The sequence below is a fragment of the Drosophila ananassae genome, chromosome 2R (genome assembly GCF_017639315.1).
Source record: "Drosophila ananassae strain 14024-0371.13 chromosome 2R, ASM1763931v2, whole genome shotgun sequence".
In the NCBI taxonomy this organism is placed as follows: Eukaryota; Metazoa; Arthropoda; class Insecta; order Diptera; family Drosophilidae; genus Drosophila; species Drosophila ananassae.
The window spans coordinates 24,733,611-24,753,133 of NC_057928.1; the positions used below are offsets into that span (position 1 = coordinate 24,733,611).

The 19,523-nt window shown below is 43.7% G+C and overlaps 4 protein-coding genes across 7 annotated transcripts; 2 read left to right on the forward strand and 2 right to left on the reverse strand.

Moving 5' to 3' along the window:
• Nucleotides 1-160: 160 nt before the first annotated feature.
• On the forward strand, nucleotides 161-14,069 carry LOC6507369. 2 transcript variants are annotated; one of them, XM_001956115.4, is made up of 3 exons: nucleotides 161-535; nucleotides 9,381-9,571; nucleotides 11,724-14,069. In XM_001956115.4, the coding sequence occupies exons 2-3, from the start codon at nucleotides 9,506-9,508 to the stop codon at nucleotides 13,494-13,496; spliced, it is 1,839 nt and encodes a 612-aa protein (XP_001956151.1). In that variant the 5' UTR covers nucleotides 161-535; nucleotides 9,381-9,505; the 3' UTR covers nucleotides 13,497-14,069. The 2 variants fall into 2 exon arrangements, with proteins under 2 accessions (XP_001956151.1, XP_032309611.1); XM_032453720.2 differs by lacking the exon at nucleotides 161-535 and adding an exon at nucleotides 8,382-8,630.
• A 375-nt stretch (nucleotides 14,070-14,444) lies between these two features.
• Nucleotides 14,445-15,387, reverse strand: LOC6507688 (adrenodoxin-like protein 2, mitochondrial). Its single transcript, XM_001956114.3, has 2 exons — nucleotides 15,131-15,387; nucleotides 14,445-15,054 (listed from the first exon to the last, which is right to left on the reverse strand). Exons 1-2 carry the CDS (start codon nucleotides 15,247-15,249, stop codon nucleotides 14,715-14,717), a joined length of 459 nt encoding a protein of 152 aa, XP_001956150.1. The 5' UTR covers nucleotides 15,250-15,387; the 3' UTR covers nucleotides 14,445-14,714.
• Nucleotides 15,388-15,442: 55 nt separating this feature from the next.
• LOC6507370 (transmembrane protein 50B) lies at nucleotides 15,443-16,571 on the forward strand. Its single transcript, XM_001956113.4, has 4 exons — nucleotides 15,443-15,618; nucleotides 15,676-15,810; nucleotides 15,872-16,004; nucleotides 16,074-16,571. The coding sequence occupies exons 1-4, from the start codon at nucleotides 15,535-15,537 to the stop codon at nucleotides 16,181-16,183; spliced, it is 462 nt and encodes a 153-aa protein (XP_001956149.1). The 5' UTR covers nucleotides 15,443-15,534; the 3' UTR covers nucleotides 16,184-16,571.
• On the reverse strand, nucleotides 16,564-19,384 carry LOC6507687 (chitooligosaccharidolytic beta-N-acetylglucosaminidase). 3 transcript variants are annotated; one of them, XM_014909919.2, is made up of 4 exons: nucleotides 19,328-19,384; nucleotides 18,601-18,706; nucleotides 17,889-18,523; nucleotides 16,564-17,820 (listed from the first exon to the last, which is right to left on the reverse strand). In XM_014909919.2, the coding sequence occupies exons 2-4, from the start codon at nucleotides 18,669-18,671 to the stop codon at nucleotides 16,712-16,714; spliced, it is 1,815 nt and encodes a 604-aa protein (XP_014765405.1). In that variant the 5' UTR covers nucleotides 18,672-18,706; nucleotides 19,328-19,384; the 3' UTR covers nucleotides 16,564-16,711. The 3 variants fall into 3 exon arrangements, with proteins under 3 accessions (XP_014765405.1, XP_001956148.2, XP_044570932.1); XM_001956112.4 differs by having other exon boundaries at nucleotides 18,601-18,716; nucleotides 19,328-19,379; XM_044714997.1 differs by having other exon boundaries at nucleotides 18,601-18,852; nucleotides 19,328-19,360.
• Nucleotides 19,385-19,523: the final 139 nt, after the last annotated feature.

A 19,523-nucleotide genomic window follows, 5' to 3' on the forward strand; every position in this document is an offset into this window, starting at 1 on the left:
AACGGCATATTTTGCATTCGGTTTAGCTGCTGCTCAGAGAGGAGTATCTTGCCCCAGACCGCGGCTCACTCTCCGGCGGCGACTCTCTTTTGGCCAAAAGTTGGAGGCACCGAGCGCTCGAGCGGAGCGACAGCTCCAGTGGTAAAGGGGTCAAAACTTTCACGCGATATAAAATCTTGGTTAGCGATATGGCCGGGCCGCATTTTCATTTCAACTTTGTGTGCGACGAGTTGTCTTCAGTCCGGTGGCGACTCGAATGCGTCCTGTTAGCCACTCTTTTTCTGCAACTAACTGAAGCACTCCAGCTCCGCGTCCGTTCCGCGTCCCTTCCGTGATCCGTGATCCGCAGTGCATTGAATCTGAAAATACAGGTCCATTACGGATAAATACAAATCGATCCAAAAGAAACATACATTGTGCATGTGAGAAGGGCTAAAAGCCACACAGCTCCAACGTGATCCGCTGCAGTGCCATTGACTTCAGGCAAAAGGGATATTAACCAGGCCCAAATGCAAAGGATTTAACCTGCTTGAAGGTAAGAAAGTGTAACGAAATGGGAAAATAAAAGTATGCTGGGTGGCATTTATAAACGGTTTCAAGTGATGAAGAATACAGCAACTTAAATCTCATAAAATTAAATCATTTTAAATATTTTTTAAATGAAAGTTATGAATGTAAATGTTAAGAATCAAAGATAAACTCCATACATCTTTGATCATCAGAATCTTGAAGTAAATATAATAACTTACAACTCTGATTAATCAAGCTGTCAAATGATATATTTTATGATTTTTTCTTGGCTTATAATTATTCCACTTAACCGTTTTTTAATGCCTTTCGGTAAATCTTTCCACTTATAATCCACACTCCTACATAACACTGAGCACCAGAGCCCCTCAACCCACAGTTCCATTTGCTTACAAAAGCGTTGCAATCAATTCTGCGAAAGAGAGAATAAATGGTTGTTATTTTCGTTTAAAAAAAAAGCAAGCCTCGAATTTGAAAAGCAGACGAGGTGCAGAAGAAAGCCGAAACGCACAGCACAACTTTCGTCGTCGTGCATTATGCGGAAATATAACTATTATTAATAATAGTTAAGGAGCCATACTCCGCGGCAAGGCTGCTGAGGCGTGAAGCATTTTAAAATGCTCCAAAACCAGACTGAAGTCGATGTGGAACCCTTGGCTCATTAAGCTTAATTTGGATTTGCATATCCAAATCTTCCAATTGAAAGCCACCCAACCCAACCACCAATCCACCTAGCCGCCCAACTAACCAAACCACCCACTGGAGGAAAACAAGATCCAAGATTCGAATGGTTGCCGGCTCTGGTTCTGTGTTGTGTGTCTCATGTGGCTGCTGCTGGTGAAATTTCATCGCGTTTCGCGCGAATGAAAGTCTGAAATTACCTTGTGCCGCTTCTCATTCGCTCTCTGCCGTTGCAGTTTCAGTTGCAGTGGAAGTGGCTGTGGCAGCTTCTGAGTTTTCCATACTCACATGTGCGGCAGCATCTTCTCTGTCTGGAGTTTCTGCTATTTGATTAATATTGTGAATTGCTTTGTTCAAAAACTGCTCCACTTTGAAGGTGATTTCGCTCTGCACTCCGATAATGTCATGGGATGCACCCAAAAAAATGTATCATCAAAAGAAGTCGTGGATTTCAATTAATATTAAAAAAATTTCATAATATTTGGAAAAATATAATTATGATTCCTAGTAGGAATTTCCTACACTCTTCAATTTATTTATAATCCTTGAAAAATACTTTAGTGTACATTTTTTTCTGTGTATTGTCTGTGGCATCCAACAGTCTGGCGGGAGGCACGCGCGTGATCCTCCAAGTGGGTTGCATTGCTCATACGCCGTGTGTGCCTGTGCCATTGCCAGTGCCAGTGCCACTTGTCATCGCCGCTGCCCAAACATAGCGCCTGGCAATACTTTTAATTGATTCCACACAGACAGCAATATATACACTCCGACACAGACATTCTCATAGTGAAAGAAGCTGCGCCACTTGCTGCAATAATTACTGGTTTCTCGCTCTCGAAGCTCATTGCTGCCACATGATGTGGAGCCACGGAGACTGCCTGGCACTGGCACTGTCACTGGGACTGCGACTTGGCGACAATTTCAAATTAACGGCAATTGTCTCGCCGCCTTGTGCAATTTTCACGCAGTTTTTCATGGCAGCGTGAAAATGTCAAACAACAACGGCATGGCTTAAAAAAAAAGAAACAGAAAGAAAAGCGTCCAAACTTTCATTGGCAGTTGCAGGAGTTGCACAGACAAGATTTTCATTTGCTGACAAGAATGCTGGTACAATTGAAAAGAACTTGTGGGACTTGGGAAAGAATACAACTTTCTATCAGAAAATATAATTCTTCGATTCGAAACTTCGAAACTTCTACATATAATTTCAATATTTGGGATAGATAAGCCATCAAGCTTTCAATCTTATTGCTCCATTTAATTCGATTTTCTCTTTCTCTTTAATGAATATATTTAACGAGACCGCATGTAATTCTCCAAATAATTCAATCTAATGTGATTTCGTTCCCCAGCCACTCTACTTGAGCCACCGATTTGGGGCTCTTTCGTTTCGTTATTTCGAAATCACCACAAAAACCCATTTGGCACCTTACACTGCACTTGAGTTTCCGTTGAAAAGAGCCTGGCTCTTCATTAGAGGCAATCACAGTTGATTTGAAATTATCATGGAAATCATGGAAAATCAGTCAAATCAATGACCGCCCAGAGATACTTACATATATCTGTTCGTATTTCGGTTTTGATTGAGCCGCGAGCATTAAGTCAACGAGAGTCACTCCACAAAATCGAGCACAACAAACGAAACATCTCAAGTAACTTTTCGATTGTCTTCTGTATGTGTGTGTGTGTGGAGTGTGTGTGGATGCAGCTGTGCCTCGTGTGTGTTTGGTGCGCTGAAAAGAAATGAAAACCACTTTCTTTGCATGCATGCCACAAAATACGCCAACACCAACAACTGGAGCCAGAGAGTCAGTCGAGCAATTTGCTTGCACCACCAACCGATCTTCGTCGAGTGGCAAGTTGCCAGTTGCAAGTTGCGAGCTTCGAGCGGGGCAGGCAAGCGGAACAGGCCAGGCCAGGCCGCTTCGTGGCGACAGCCGCCGCAGCCCGAAATTGGGTCACTAATTATTTCAGAGCAAAATGCAACCGGCTTTGGCTTTGGCTTTGGCGATGGCTTCGAGTTGTATCTGTTTCTGCACAGAGAAAAAACAAAATATCTTTTTGGAATCTAAATGGCTTCTATTGGGAGTTAATATTATTCGTTATACCATTATTGGATTTTTTTCATTAAAAGTATATCAGATGTTTTGGGTGTTGCATGCACGTTCGTCACTGGAATGTGATTAGCTTTATAGATATTTTTAAACCTCTTAATTACTTCTTTGAGCTTTAATTTAAAAATGCTATTAACTATATTATCTTACTTGATTCTTAAAATATTTCACTAAAAAATATTAACAAATATTACAATTAAAACTCTAGAAAATTTTCTCTCAATGCATGCCACTCTGGCTTCGATTGCAACTTCTCGGATACCGTGGCTTCGGCTAACCATGCGTTGCAAGCTGCAGCTAGAGGATATAGCCACCTCGGCCTCCAGCAGACCCCTCTCACCTGGTCACTCTGGCTTTCTTTCACCCTCTTTCGTCGTTCTTTCCATTTCTCCATTTCTTTCGGCTTCTTTCCTTTTTCGAGCGCCGCTGAACTGGACCGGACTGCTTGGGCAGAAAGTGCAAGCCCTTGAGTTTTTACTTTCGTTGGGCTGGCAATGGTAATGGCCGTGGCGATAACGGTAACCGGTTCTGCCCATTCAATGGCATCCGAACCGATCACCCCGCTGCGTTGCAATTGGACTCTTTTCTTCCAGCGAATTTCGCGTTTACCGTTAATAAAGAAATGGAAAGTAAAAATGGCCAACAAAGGAACCAAACATGGGACTGAGATAGTAGTAGTGGTAGGAGGGGTAAGGGGATTTGTAAATTATGTTAATTGTCTTGTTTCTTTTATCTGTATCTCCATCTCAGATCCTGGCTAACGGGACTCTTTGGCTCTTGTTGCACTAATCATATGAAAGGGGTTGAAGTTTTTTTTATTTTTTTGTTGCTGTTGGGCGGTCACCGGAAACGGTAGCGGTTAACGGGAATTTTTGGTCAGTAAAGTGTGAGGTTATGGCTGAACGAAGAATATACTTTTTGAAAGAAACAGTTAAATTTTTTATTTCAAAAGATCTTTCCAACCGGAAATGAGCGCTTTTCTTGTTATAAAATGCAAATAAAAGACTCTCATTTCATAAGTGTTAATGTTTTTGTTTATGTTTCACATAAAAAAATAAAAAAAAAATGCAAGTGATTGTAATTTCCTCAATCAACATTTTTCACACCCCTTTGTGCCAGATCAGTATGCAAATTGGCTGCGGGGCCCATTTCTAATTTCACTTTCCCTATTTTTATCATTTTGTACGCATGTATATGCGAGGCAAGTAAATTTCACAACCCCAGCACAACCGGGTGAATGGAATGCCGTCGATTATGGCGATAGGAGGGAGGAACTGTGGCAGGGGAGTTGCCACAATTTACTTTCATTTGCGGCACAGACATGGCCTGGGGCGTTGCGGACAGCCTGCGGGCGCCTTCGCCTTATCGCATGGGTTAATTGTCGCCTTGTCGCCAAAACTGGAGCATAGAAAATTAATTGTTTACTCTATTTTACATAATGCTTTAGCGAAAAGCAAGTGTGCTTATCTTTTGCCCGGATAAAAGTCAAAAACTGAGGGTGCCTGTAAGTAGTACGCAAGTTCGTTGCCTGAGTCTTTTGTTTCTGCAAGCAAAAGGTTGCCCATTTTGTTCAAATTTTCTGTTAAAAATTAAACACAGTTTTTTGTTTAAATATTTATGTGTTTCTACCAAGAAATATATTACGAAAACGGTCAAAATCACATTTAGATTTAATCTTTCTGAAACAGTTACCGATGCAAATTAAAAAGCCATAGAAAGAAAATTAAATTAGTGGAGAAACATACCATATAAGAGCATTTCATCAGAAAATACCTTTCAACACAAGAGCACGCTTCGTAGCTAATCGCTCTACCCTATGTATGTTGCCATCTGATGATCTGGAGGAAAAAAGTTACTTAATAACCATAAAAAGCCAAGTTAACTGAGGCACTCACACACACACACACACATTGGTTGTCTGAAATTGCCACTTTACAAGAAAAAAAAAAACCTTCGACGGCTGTTAACATTTTTGCGCTTTTTCTGCCCCTCTCCTACGGCTTTGTTGTTGTGTCTCGTTGCGGCGCGAACGAATTTCACTTTCACAGCATCCAAAGCTCGCCATTGAGACATGTGTAGTTAATTACGCACGATCGAGGGGGAGGGGAATTCATATCTCTCATATATATACGTGGGTAGCACGGATGGAGGGGCAGTGGCTGGGGGTGAGCCATCGGCAGGCTTCAATTTCTATGCCACTATGGCGAATAATATCGATCGTTTAATGCCACAAAAGCAGCAGTGGCCACAAATGACATTAAATTGAGTGGAAACGCTGGTTGTACCGTTACATTTTCGAAACGATGCACTGAACAAAAATGCGATTATGAAATACATAGTCATTATGGGATTTCATTCAAGTTTTTTACACAAAAATGGTGGAATAATGATGGTTAATCTTTCATATAATTTAATATTTCAAATTAATGTTGGAATAACTTTTTTTTGGTGTACAGAATTCAAACACTGCAGCAGTGAAACTTTTACCAAACATCTCACAACTCGGATTCGATCGACAAACAACAAAAACATTCCAAGGCATAAAACTCCATTCCAAGTTCTGTTTTGTTAGCCAAAACTAAAAAAAAAGTAAACAAAAAGTGAAAAAAAGTGTTTGCGGTTGCGACCGCACCTCTGTCACTCAAGTATGAAAATTCGATTGCTCAGCTCGGGGGGCCCCATAGATCGGACATCCCTGTCAAGAGCAACAAATTTGTCAGCTACTCAATTAAGCAAATATCCAAAGACTTTTATGAGGACATATAGATACGTATTTATAGATGCAAACCCCCCGAGGCGGGACGCTCAAGATGAATGAAAAAAATACAAAAATGAATAGTGAGTTTGTGTGTTTAGGAGTTTTAGTTTCGACGGGGGATTTGTGAAAGCGTTCAATTAAATTAATGGACTCGGCGTACCATTTTGGCAAATGCCAAAAACAAAAAATAAAACGCAGCACTAGGCTGATAAATAATTACTGGTCCATGGCAAATGCAATTTCGTTTTCTTTTAATTGACAACCAATGTCCCAAGGAAAGCTATCCTTATTCGGGGAAATTAAAGAGGTGCAGGTGAGGAAAATAGTGTGCACTCCCGATAAGAGTTATTATCGAATTATGGGGGTAAGCTGCAATGATAGGGTACAGAGAGCTAATTATGGTGTAACTTGTTTTGATTTTGCATTGACATTGCTGTTGGAATACGTGTTATTATCAAATTAGGGGACCGAAGATGTGACAACTTGCCACTTTGCATAATCATTCCAGAAATTATATGGGATCTGCATGCTTTGGTTGGTCTTCATTTGCAGGAAATGTGGGGCTATTTTTGAATATCCTTGAATTGAGTTGTCCGATTCACATTGATATCCGGCTCATCGGTACCGAATTGCTAGCTGCATACAAATGTAAGCCACGTAAATTACCGAGAATTAGAACGATCGAGCCGCGAGTTATGTGAGTGCAGTGGTTCACCCAGTTTCCGATGGACCAGTTACTATACAGTATAGCCTGGCCAGCGTCACGCATTGTCATTCAATCAATTGGAGACATCGCCGCATGGAACTGCTGCTTGCCACTGCACCACTGCACCACTGCAACTTTCCGCTGGCGCTGAGACAACTTTTCATTGAATTTTCACTTGCGAGCGCTTTTCACATGATTTAATGCGCGCCTGCCACAGAAACTATAAATATATATGACTGCCAATGCGACGAAGAAATGAAAAATGAAATATGCTAAGCCCAAGATCGTAAACTAATTAGTTGAAAACAAAAGTCCCAGCTTGCACCTTGGGCTGGGTCAACACAAAAAAATTTCTTCTGCGATATGTAAGCAAATAATTTTATTGTGTTAATTAAAAAGGAAAACAAAACAAGGGAAGAGAAATATATGCCCTTATATGCCAAGAAGCGGGCGACGGTCGAGAAGGGAAAAAAGAAAGAGGGGGAGGCTGGCGAGAAAGAAGAAAACTTTCACTTGCCAAACAGCAACAATAAACAATTCCATTTGGCAGTTACACATAACAACAACAACAACAATGAGCATTAAACAAGCTCCATCAGCTGCTGAGGAAGAAAGATTTGGCGTCTTCTTTGTTAGTGATTGAAGACGCTTGATAAGGAATTTGTTCGGGTGCCAGCAATTAGTAAAATGGACAAAAATACTAGACAGCCAAAAAAATACAAAAAAATAAAATAAAATAAACAAGCAAGCAACCGACAAAATTTCGCTGCCTTTTGCTAATTGCCAAAAGATTTCTAGTTTTATATGCAAATCTTCACTCATTTCCTAGGGAAGAAAGTGGCCAAGAAAATCAAATAAATTTACAAAAATAACCAAAATACTTAGATAAATGAGTGAAGAACCGTTAATTGGTAGGAAAGTTGCAAAAAAAATATAGGACTGAGATATAAGAACCAGGCTAATAGAGTTTGAAAAGTTAGGTTTCGAGTTTCAAGGAAATATTCATAACATTCTTTAATACCATTTTGATTATTTTATTTTTTTCTTAAAAAAATTATAAATACTTGGAATAGAAAATAAAAATCAAAAATAAATCTAAATGAAATATCTCTTGGTAGTTTTGAGAGATTGATATAGAGATCTTCCAATCCTTAACCATTAAGGAGAAACGATTGCATAATCATCTGTAGGGTCATTGGTAGCTTACCCCTCTAGTACCCAACTACCTCATCCCGATCCAAAAACAATCCCCCCAGCTAGTTTGCGGAGTCCGTTACTGTTTCAGTGGGTTAATAGTACACTTGCTCAACACCAACAAACCACCAGCAAGCCGGTTTTTTTTTGTAGAGCCGCGACTGCGCCTCGAATTTTATTTTTATGGCCTTAGTGTGGCTTGTTAAAAACCCATTTACATGTGTTTTCTTCAAAGAAGAAGACCTGGCCCAGTGCAGTGCTCAGTGCTCCGATGTCTGTAAAAGTAAAACTGCCAACTGGCAACAAGATAGCATTCACCCAGAGCCAAAAAAAATGAAAAATAAAAACAAACAGCAGCAGCAGTTCTGCGGCGGAACGCTAAAATCAAGTGAAATGCGTTCGCGGCATTGCTTACCTTGCCGCTTACTTTTCCAAAGCGGCAGAGCAGCTTCAGCTTCAGCTTCTGCTTCAGCCACAGTCAGAGCCATAGCCACTTGTGTGAAAGCCACCTGTCAGTCTTTATCGGCACTCCGGCGCAGGCGCACGCGTCCCACTGTACCCGCTGTTAACGAGCTCTTCGCCCCCACTGTTAGCTAACAGCGGTGTCACGCTACAGCGCCACTGTTAAGCAAACACACTGTTCGAAAATGTAAGAAGCCCCCAACTGGGAAAACACTCAAAAATTAATGGGATGGTCGTAAAGTGCAGCCACTGTGTGGAAAACGAAGAACCTGCCCCTGCCACTGACACTGCGTTGGCGGTGGTGCGGTGGCTTTGGATATCGAGTTGGAGTCTGGATTTTTAAAGTTTGTCTTTTAAAGCGGCTCGGCTGCATTGCCGCTGGTGGAGTACTGTTATAGTGAAAATAGAAAGTGGTTCCTGTTTGGTGCGCGCGAGTTTTCATTTGCTTTACATAAAATGCAGTTGTCCGCGTCTTCACTCTTTCTCCGCCACTCTTCAAAGCCTCCGCACAGTGTGTGTGTGTCCGTGAGTGTGTCAGTTGACACTTGAAGCCCGAAAACTGGCAATTGTGGCCTCTTAATGACGGCTATAAAGTCAACTGGCAAATTATATTTGTACATACATATACGGGGTGATATTGTGCATAATTAATTAATGGTGATGATGATGATGATGTTATCTAACTGAAGAAAGCGTAGCATTTAAATAAATATTTGGATAACTGTGTTTTCGAACTCTAACGGTTGCGAGGTTATTGTGAATGAACTCTCTGTTAATCACGGCCCCCTTCAGTTAACAGCTTCTGCCGCGAAACATTTCGTTTACAGCATCTCTCGCATGCCATTTGAGTGGCCTCAAAAAATATTCGTATGCAAATCCGAGCTAAAAAGCAATTCCTCAGCATTGTTTACCCTTGTTCCCCTTTCTTTTCTTGCAGACGCCACGATACGAAGCGAAGAAAGCAGCGAGTAGTGACGCAGAGGCAGCGGCAGAGTAGCAGGGCGCCAATTTGAAATTCGAAATTTCAATTTCAAGCCAAGACACACATATAACCAGACCAAAATGGGACATCCCAAGCGACGCAGCAGCCTGCTGGCCATAGTTCTGTGCCTGGTACTCAACACAAAGGTAAGTTCTAGCTCGGATACAGAGCTCTAGCTTTTGAGACATCTATGGAAAGTGTTTGTTTGGGTGTTGGCATAAATTTTTTGGGTAGGAAACTAATAAAACAGTTAGCAGAAGATGTGCCGTGGCCCACTTTGGAGCAGCTCATTTCGTATGCAGAGACCCAACCTGTAGCGGATCTCTTCACTTTCGACTCAAAGACAGACTACCGTTCGATCAATAGCAATTCGAATGCAAATCAGTGCTAGTGCCTATTGATAGATTGAATGCCAGATGAGATGGCTATGGACTCATAGCGGTCTTCTGGCAGATCGATATCAGACCTGGGCCCGGCCTGGGTCTGTGGCGGAGAGCCACAAGAAGGAAATGTAACAACTACGTAGCACTGAACGGCATTTTGCTAATCATTGCAATTAGAGTTTAGAAAATGAAGTGCACAGGAAGAAATTATTTGTGTTCAAAAATTTTAAATAATTTATATTAGTAGGTAGTTTTAAAATCAGATTAGTTTTTTTTTAGATTTTAAATGAATTAAATGAAGCCTAACTGAAAAAAATAGACGAAATTATTCGATGGGAAAGCTAACAGAGCGCTAACAGAGACTTAACAGACCAAAACCGCCTGCCATCAATATTAGAAACGACCATAAATTTTGTCGATTTCTTGAGGCTGCGGCACGCTTTGGATTGATAAGCCTGGCCAAGACAAACTATTTCTCCCCTCCTTGAGGAGGAAAAAAAGTATCCAGCCTTCAGTGGGTTATTTAAAGCGCATCAATCACAGGCGCTTGATGGAAAATCCAACATACTAACAACACACACACTCGACGTCGGCATTTAGCCGATGCAATCACGTCAAGGAAAACGCAAAAGTGGCCAACTAAACGTCCAATGCGCCAACTATCCAACTGGCCAACTATCTGAGCTGCAGATAGATTTTTCCACTGCGTGTCTGGGTGCTGAGGCGGCGAAGAAATTGCAGTTATGCTCTGATTTGTACCAGTTTTGACTTTCTTGTTTATGGCGCATTAATTCACAGAGATTGCTTTATTATTTATTTATTGTCAGTCAGTCAGTTTTCTTTCTCCAAAAGAGAGAAGAAAAATTACCAATGCCATCGATGCGATCGATCCGACTCGAACGCTATGTGTTTATATTGATATCTCCATCGATGTCAGGCCAGTGCGTGGAATGTCCAAAAAAGAGTCATAAAAAAAAAGATTTGAGATTCGATTTTTTTTTTGTATTTCTTCTGGATAGGTATGAGTATCTGTTTCGTTGTTTGTTTGTTAGCCAGCTCGTTTTTCTTTGGTCATTTCACTTTCAAAATCATCTCACGACATCTCAACGCGTGGTCACCAGCCACCAGCCACCAGTCATCGGACAAAAAAAATAAATGAATATATGACAAGAAAGAAAAATAAGAAATAATAGCAACAACCTACTGAAAAATCCACACCGTCATCGTGTTGGATTTAACTTTCAGTTTTCGTGGTCCCCTTTGGCGGACTTTGAGATACATCCGCTTCCCGTGTGTAGCCAGAAACCCATAAAATTATCATCCAGCTGCAAAGTGGAGGGCGGGGAAGCAGAAGAAAGAAAGTGACAAAGCCCTGTGGGGGGCGTGACGGGATGCGGGGTCTTTCTCCGCCTCTGTTGTCTTACGCAATGGGTTAAGCTCCGTGCCATGCTTTCAATTTTTTTTTTCTTAAATTTTTTTCCCCATGATTTTGGTAAGCGTGCCGCTCTGGCAATCATTCAATTTCAAAAGACTACATCTGGAACTGTCGTGTAATTTTCAACGCTTCGCGTCGCTTCTTTCAAAATGTCGTCGTTGATATTATACGATTACATAATCCCCATGGCTTCCAATTAAGCCACTCCAAAGAGCCTGAACTTAGCCGAAGATAAGAGCCTTCCGCAATCCAGTGATCTGAGCCATAACCTACCTAATGTAATAGAAACATTTTGGCCAAATATTTCAAAATGAAAGTGATGAAATGGGTTTTCCTCCAGTAGTTTTTCTTTCAAACACAAACCAACAGGGCGTATGAGTGATTTGATCAATGGGATATTACTCATACGACATGTATACACAAATATTTTCTATGGTTCCACACTAATCACCCTCTTCTTATATTTTTTCTTCCTTACAGCACCTGGCGGTGCATGGTGATGCTTCGCACATTGAGTCCGCCGCCCTGCCACTGGAACACAGGGCCGGATATGGACCACCGGCTCCCATCTACGGTGCTCCTCAGGGCCCCCTCAGCACTGGCGCCACCAACGAGCTGTCGGAGGAGGCCTGGCCCCTGGCCACCACCAACGACAGTCCACAGATCAAACACCTGCAGGTGCAATGCGAGAAGACGCACATGCGGGTGAACATCGAGTTCGACAGGCCCTTCTACGGTATGATCTTCTCGAAGGGCTTCTACAGCGATCCCCACTGCGTGCATCTCAAGCCCGGAACCGGTCACCTGAGTGCCACCTTTGAGATCTTCCTGAACAGCTGCGGCATGACCAGCTCAGCCAACCACAATGCCGCTGGATACGGAGCACCCACGCCATCGGGTAGCTACGTCGAGAACACGATCATCATCCAGTACGATCCCTATGTGCAGGAGGTGTGGGATCAGGCCCGCAAGCTGCGCTGCACCTGGTACGATTTCTATGAGAAGGCCGTGACCTTCAGGCCCTTCCAGGTGGACATGTTGCACGCTGTTACGGCCAACTTCCTGGGCGACAACCTGCAGTGCTGGATGCAGATCCAGGTGGGCAAGGGACCATGGGCCTCCGAGGTGTCCGGCATTGTGAAGATTGGACAGACCATGACCATGGTGTTGGCCATCAAGGACGACGAGAACAAATTCGATATGCTGGTCCGCAACTGTGTGGCTCATGACGGCAAGCGCGCTCCCATCCAGCTGGTGGACCAGAACGGCTGTGTAGTCCGGCCCAAGATCATGAGCAGGTTCCAGAAGATCAAGAACTTTGGACCGTCGGCGTCGGTTGTCAGCTTCGCGTACTTCCAGGCCTTCAAGTTCCCCGACTCGATGAACGTCCACTTCCAGTGCGTGATCCAGGTCTGTCGCTACAACTGTCCCGAGCCCAAGTGCGGTCCTGGCCTGCCCGGCGGCGAATACGGTCTGCCCCAGATTGGTGCCAATGGCCTGTCCGAGGAGTATGGTCCCCCAGAAGCCTATGAAAGAAACGATTTTGCTTTGGGAGGACAGGGAGTCCTGCCACCGGCTGCTTACCCAGACCCCCGTCACCCCGTTTCTGATGCCACTGGAGCCTACTCGGAGAACCAACCCGATGTGGTGCCCTCGCCTCAGGCCCAGACATCCGCAGCTGTACCCACTGCCGATTCCGGATCAGTTTCCGGACCCGCCAGCTCCCAGGCCCCGCAACAGCAGCAGTCTGCCGGAAGCAACGAGCTCGGCCTGCCACCACCACCACTGCCCGGCCAGAGTGGTCAGTACAGCACTGTGAAGCGCAAGGATGACTTGAGCTCCGGCGGAAACCTGGTTTCCCTGGGCGGACGGCCACGCTCCGTGGAGGGACTGGACGACCTGAGGGGAGTGCGTAGGCGCAGGGACACCATGGACATTGTGGTGAAGCCGCAGAGGATCTACAAGCGAAACGCCCAGGAGATGACGGACGTCAACACCAGCAGGATCATCCAGGTGGTGGCGCCCGGCGATGTCAACTTCGCCCTGAACAGCAACGCCAGCAACGAGACGGTGGTTATCCAGTCGGCTCGCTCCGCGGATGCGGAGACCATCTGCATGTCGGTGCCCAGCTTCGTGGGCGGACTGGTGATGCTGCTCCTGGTCCTGGCTGTGGCCTCTCTAGTCGCCGCCTTCCTGTTTGTGCGCGTGCGCCACTTCGACCGCAAGGGAGCGGGCATGGCTTACGTGAACTAATCACCATGAACCAGCACCATAGCTCCGACAATCCGACAGAGCGTGAACAGAAAACCAAATCAGTTTTATGTGCACTTCAGAACCACTCACTTGTCATTCATCCAACCGCATTAGCAATCTTTTAGGCACTCGGAACTACCCTAAGAGTCTGTCTATCTTATCTCTGCCCTCACCTATCCCACTGAGCCGGCACTTGACTATTTATATTTCGTTTATTTATTGCTCCCATTTCACCCCCAACCCCCCAAACACACTTTTGAATGGTTTCCTCCTTTCCCACACGGCCCTATCTTCTAATGTTTCCTTAGATTTAGTCGAGGCGAAATTAAATTGTCAGACTTGTTAAGTTTCAGTTATACATACATACGAAATGATTTAAAGCTATCTGATCGAGATAAGCCTCGGATGTCGAAGAATCGATGAGATAATGACGAAATACTGTAGCGGCAAACATGGAAAAGCAGAAAATCGTTTACAATAAGTTAATATAGCAAATGTATATATTAAATTATTTATTTATTACTTTATTTGATAGCTGCGAAAATAATAAAAAGTTTACTTTTATTACCTATATACCTCGGGTTTAGTTTTCATTTTGCCAGTTGGCGATATTAAATGGCAAACAAAGCTGTTGCAAGCCTTATCAAAATGTTGAAATTGTTTCTATGATAACAGTTTGTGGACGTTTGGGGTCTTTGTTTTGGATCTGGCTAAAAATATATGTACGTTATGGCACAGAACACAAACAAATTCAAAGTATTCCATAAAGTTCAAATCAAAACACTCGCTATGAAAGCTCGCCAAAAGCGCGTTGTCATTGTGAGTAGGGAAAACTAGACGAGTTTCGTCGTATCATTTGCTAAATAACATTTTAGAAGTCATGGAGTCAAGAACTTTACTCCCATCATCATCATTCGCTGCACATTCCATAAAATCACAAACAGAGAGTTAAGAAAATACATGTAGATTTATTAGCGAACACATATTTACATATTTATCTAGATCCCTTTGAGCTTAAACACTTTAAAAACAACAGCGCTGGAAATTTCAACCAAGATTGAATTTACAATACGCATCTATAATAGCCGTCTGAGCTTTGTGTCCCTGGGACAATACATAGGATTTCCTTCAAATATATTGGACTACATCTAGCTGAACTAAAGCGAATTAAAACTCAAAATTGCAACAAAAGTATAACAAATGGGCTTTCTAGGCTGTCTACGCGGCGCGGGCGTCGTTGATGGTGGACGGCACATGCACCTCCAGTCCATCCATGTCCTTAGATAGCGTTATCTGGCAGCCGAGGCGGGAGGTGTCCGTCAGCTCATAAGCCAAGTCCAGCATGTCCAGCTCCTCATCGCCGGGTTTGTCGGGTAGTTTCTCGTAGTCATTGGTCTTAAAGATAAGATGGCAAGTGGAGCACGTCAGGGTGCCTTCGCAGGCTCCAAACCCGTCCAGATCCACACTGTTGTTGACCACCACGTCCAGCAGCGAGTCTCCCACCTTGCCCGACGCCTTGATCTTATCACCGTTGGCTCGCACAAACGTTACGTTGACTCTGTAAACGGGGTTTGTTTAATTAGTTATGTTGGTATGGAACTTCATTCATGGAAAACGAGGCGAGGGCTACTCACACATCTTTCTGTTTCAGGGCCAATCCCGTCGAGAAAGTGCGCGACGCGTTCAGCGATCGTAGTTGGAGGCTGCGAATTGCCAGTCTGGAGGCAATTTTGCAAGTATTAATGACTAGCATCTTGACCGGGGGTTCCTTCTACAATTCTATCTAATCAACAATCATACGCACACACTCGCGCCGCTACGATCGGTGTTATTTAATAAATATTACTGAATGCAACAGCTAGAAGCACAAGTGAAAATTAATTGGCCAAGTGTGGCCAACGGGCTTTAATACCTGGTTACGGAAGCGGTGCGCACTATCGATAGCAAATGTTATCGAGTCCTGCTCATCTCCAAACATTGTTATTGCCTGCTAACCAATATAGGAATATAAACTAAATTACGTTTCAAAAGATTAACAATGGGCGTGTTAGGGAATGTTATGGGCTACTTCACACAAGAAACATCCAGGAACAAGAACTTGTCCATCATCGCTGGACTACTGGTAAGGGTGTATCCGCAAATGCCATCCGTATCCATCTGACTGGAATATTTTTCACAGTTCTTTGTAGGATGGTGGATCCTAATTGATGCAATGTCTATCGACGGCAAGCACCAGATTACCACAGGACACGTCTTCATAGGCATTTTCGGCACCATCAGCTTTTGCATGGTGAACGTCGTCAAAGGAGAGCATGTAAATACAAAAAACTTTTTGGGTATATCCAAGTGACTCATACCCTCTGTTTTGTTTGTAGATTTCCGAAGAACACAATTCGTCCGAGTCGGGAGCCAGGATAGCCAAAATATGGCTATTGGTGGGCTTTTTCATGGGCTTCGCTTCCATTATCGCCGCCGTGTGGGTCATGATCGATGACTTCATCAACAACGGTAAGAAATAGCCTCCTTAGAGGGGAACTGGAAAGCTGTAATGACGAATGTCTCCATTATTCGCTACAGATAAGAAGGATGGATGGTTTGGCGTTGCCCTGCTGCTCCAGAACGTGTTCATCCTTTTTGCCAGCTTAATCTACAAGTTTGGACGGAACGAAGAGGATTGGAACGAGTAGAAAGAGTCCATCCATTGGCGCACGGGGAAATGCTGCTTTTAGTTCTTACACTCATACGTACATATTCGAGTCCACGAATTAATGTCTTGGGCAGAGGCCACACACGCCCCCACCGGCTTAGCCCCATTTAAATGCATTAACTTAATCAACTCTCCGTTCCTAGTTCCAATCATATTTTGTGGAATCGGAATATATGCAATTTTAATGCTTTAAAATAACTAGCCGCTTCTACGGTTTTAAACATTCTACTGCTCTGACTTAGTTTTATAATTTAAAAAATTGTCATCGAATCCGGTTCCGCAGATTTGGTCGGAAGGGAACGGGAGCTAGGGCCAATAATCTCATTTATACTAAAAAAGAAATTTATAATAAACGACAAGTCACTTGAGTAAGGCCACTTTTGAGCTTGCATTTATTTCAGGCAGAGAGAGCAGACACCATTAGGAGGAAGACCACCCAAAGTCGACCGCCGCTCCGTCTGTATCTATAATTATAGCGACCTTTATCAGTTCATAATCTTATCGCCGATCAGGCTTGTGCATCGTACGCGTCAATTGGACACTCATTCTCGTTCTGGAGGCACCACTGCGGCTGCACCGCCTCCGCTCCCAGCCCGTTCTCCACTAGCCGTTCGCGATGAAGCAGCAACCGGGACTCGGCCTGTTTCCATCCAGTTGAGGGATTTGACCACAGACGCTCAGCCATAGCGCTGGCTCTCGGCCAGAAACGGTTGTCCAGCGTGTGCTCGTCGATTTGCTCCGACCAAATAGCGGCCTCAGCGCCCAAGACATGGTGTTCATAGTCGCCGGCAATGGTCTTTAGATTGTTGTCGTACACCTTCTGCCAGCCAATATAGGGGGAGCACCAGTTGTTGCCATCTGTGACCCAGCCAGCGCCGCCACAATCGAAGTACAAGGCATCATAGTTGGATACAATTATCTTATAGCCCCGCTCTAGGATCTTCTTAATCTTGGGATCGACACCCGTTGTCCAGATCTGAATGATGTAACGCTCTGGGTTAAGGTTCTCGTCAATAAAGGGCTCCTCAGTCAAACCACTGGTCCATAGAATGATGGGCGTCTGTGAATTGTTGGCCACTTTGTCCACTCGAGCAAGTGCCTCATTCTGGAAGTGGCCCCACAGCCGCATAAAGTCAGCGGTTGCGAGACCCCATCCCTGCTTTTTCATCCATTTGCGGATAGTCCGGCTGCTGTTCCAGCAGTTTGTGGACACTTCATCCCCGCCCATATGGAAGACATCGGGATCGAATTTCTCGAACATTGTCTCATAGATGTCTTCCAAGACGTCGTACATTTCATTTACGGTAGGATCCAGCTGACCACAGGGTGGTTCCACACAGAAATCCTTCCAAGGCTGGGCGTTAAAGCAGGCTGTCATGTTCTTGTGCTGCCATCCCTCGCCAACGTGGGCAGGAGCATCGAATTCGGGCATCACCCGGATTCCGCGCACACGTCCGTATTCCACCACCTCGGCCACATCCCGGCGGGTATACACCTGACGGGGTGAATAGGCTCCGAGCTTAAGGAGCTCCGGACGCTTGCGTACCTCCAAGGGGAAACTGTGCGAGTCCGTAATGTGCCAGTGGAAGGTGTTCAGTTTCACCAAGGCCATTCCATCTATGAGGTTGATAGAATACAATGAGGATTGAAATTGATTTATTGACATGTCCAAGACAAAAGCTTACCCAATGTCCTCTTGATAGACTTCACCGAGTAGTAGTTTCGGGAGGTGTCCAGGAGCAGACCGCGCCATTTGTACACTGGGGCATCGCTAATAGAGACATTCGCAGTTACCTGGACTTCGCGTCTGATGTCATCATAAACAATCAACTGGGCCAGGGTCTCCAGGCCGTTGCGGGCACCAAAGAAATTGCGAGCGGTAATATTGGCCAGCACATGACCGGATGCATCAGTATCGATTTCAAGATTATAGCTCTCATCGGTTTCGAGGGTGAGTTTGGCCAGAGCCAGGTCATCGGGGGTATTGATATTCACAGACATACGATAGCCACCCCTGGCCAGAATCTTGCGATCTGGGATCTTGGCTTCAAGCATTTCCATCCAACGTTCCTCGGCCGCCCTCCAAAGTTTCTCCTTGCGGACGGTGGCATTGACATTGATGTCGATGAACGAGATGTCCACCTGGCGCATCAACGTATCCAGACGCACTGCGCCCGTCGGCTGGGGCCACAAGGTACCGATTTGGCTGCCACAGAACAGCCGGCACACGGGCAAGCTAATGGCCTGGGCGAAGTTCTCCTCGCTGAGCTCCACCTTCCTGCACAAGCCACTCCGGCACTCATAGCCGTAAATTAAGTCTCTAAAATACAAAAAACAAAGAGAAAGTTGGTGATTTTTTTAATTTAATATGTTTTTTTTAGGCAAAACAATACTCACTCGGATTTGTGGGCCGTCAGTTGAGACACCAGGGCCAGGAGCAGAGCCAGTCCGAGTGCACTGCTCTTCATTTTGTCAACCTCAACGCAGAAACTCTCAAAGCCAACTGGAGACACCTCGGGAATTATAATTGAGCAAATGGATTATTTCAAAACAAGTTTTCGCCTTATAGAGATTTCATTTTTCGTCCAGAGAGCGTCGAATCGATGTAAACAAAGAACCTGATTTTCTGCGCAGCGGTTTTTGGATACCCTTCAAGTGCCAATACATTTTAGCAATTTTTATTCACAATATATATTTAATTTTTCAATATAACACCTATTTTTTTTTTTTATTGTAATTGTTTTAGTTATAATTTAAAAATATATTTATTACTATATTTTATTATTATATTAATTTATTTAAAAAACAAGGTAACGTTTAAACAAGGAAACTTATTTCAAAAAAAGAAAACAATAATTTTGCAGATTTTCACTTTTATTAAATAGTTTAACTCTATTTAATAAATAATAGAGTTAAATTTAAATAATAATAGTTTAGTATTAAATAGTATAGTCTGCTTTGGAATATTTCTTTTTTTTTAGAACACAATTATTTAAAACAATTGGATTTTATTTTTAAACTAGATTCAAAATCAATCTTTTTTAATCTTTTAATTTTGTTTCTTAATCTTATTTACACTTTTTATCCAAAAACACTCTAATTAATGGGTTTTTTCACATCCTACCTTCTCCAAATCAGGATCCAACTTAGCTTCAGAGCTGTTCAATTCCGACTAAAGGTATGGCTTCTCTCGATGGCCAATTTATCAGCCCACCAGCATCGATTGCGGGCCCACTCATACACGCATTTGCAATCGAAACGGAAGAGGCGAGAATGGGAGGGCGGTCTGTGGGTATGTCAAGACAAGATTACACAGTTTT

Bases quoted from the DNA above. Each gene is read 5' to 3' on its own strand.
- LOC6507687 (XM_014909919.2), bottom strand. From the start codon at position 18,671: ATGAAGAGCAGTGCACTCGGACTGGCTCTGCTCCTGGCCCTGGTGTCT. The intron at 18,524-18,600 runs GTGAGTATTGTT...TTTGTATTTTAG, and splicing joins CTGACGGCCCACAAATCCGA to AGACTTAATTTACGGCTATG. The intron at 17,821-17,888 runs GTAAGCTTTTGT...TCAACCTCATAG, and splicing joins GTCTATCAAGAGGACATTGG to ATGGAATGGCCTTGGTGAAA.
- LOC6507688 (XM_001956114.3), bottom strand. From the start codon at position 15,249: ATGCTAGTCATTAATACTTGCAAAATTGCCTCCAGACTGGCAATTCGC. The intron at 15,055-15,130 runs GTGAGTAGCCCT...CCCCGTTTACAG, and splicing joins GCCCTGAAACAGAAAGATGT to AGTCAACGTAACGTTTGTGC.
- LOC6507370 (XM_001956113.4), top strand. From the start codon at position 15,535: ATGGGCGTGTTAGGGAATGTTATGGGCTACTTCACACAAGAAACATCC. The intron at 15,619-15,675 runs GTAAGGGTGTAT...TATTTTTCACAG, and splicing joins CCATCATCGCTGGACTACTG to TTCTTTGTAGGATGGTGGAT. The intron at 16,005-16,073 runs GTAAGAAATAGC...TATTCGCTACAG, and splicing joins CGATGACTTCATCAACAACG to ATAAGAAGGATGGATGGTTT.
- LOC6507369 (XM_001956115.4), top strand. From the start codon at position 9,506: ATGGGACATCCCAAGCGACGCAGCAGCCTGCTGGCCATAGTTCTGTGC. The intron at 9,572-11,723 runs GTAAGTTCTAGC...TCTTCCTTACAG, and splicing joins GCCTGGTACTCAACACAAAG to CACCTGGCGGTGCATGGTGA.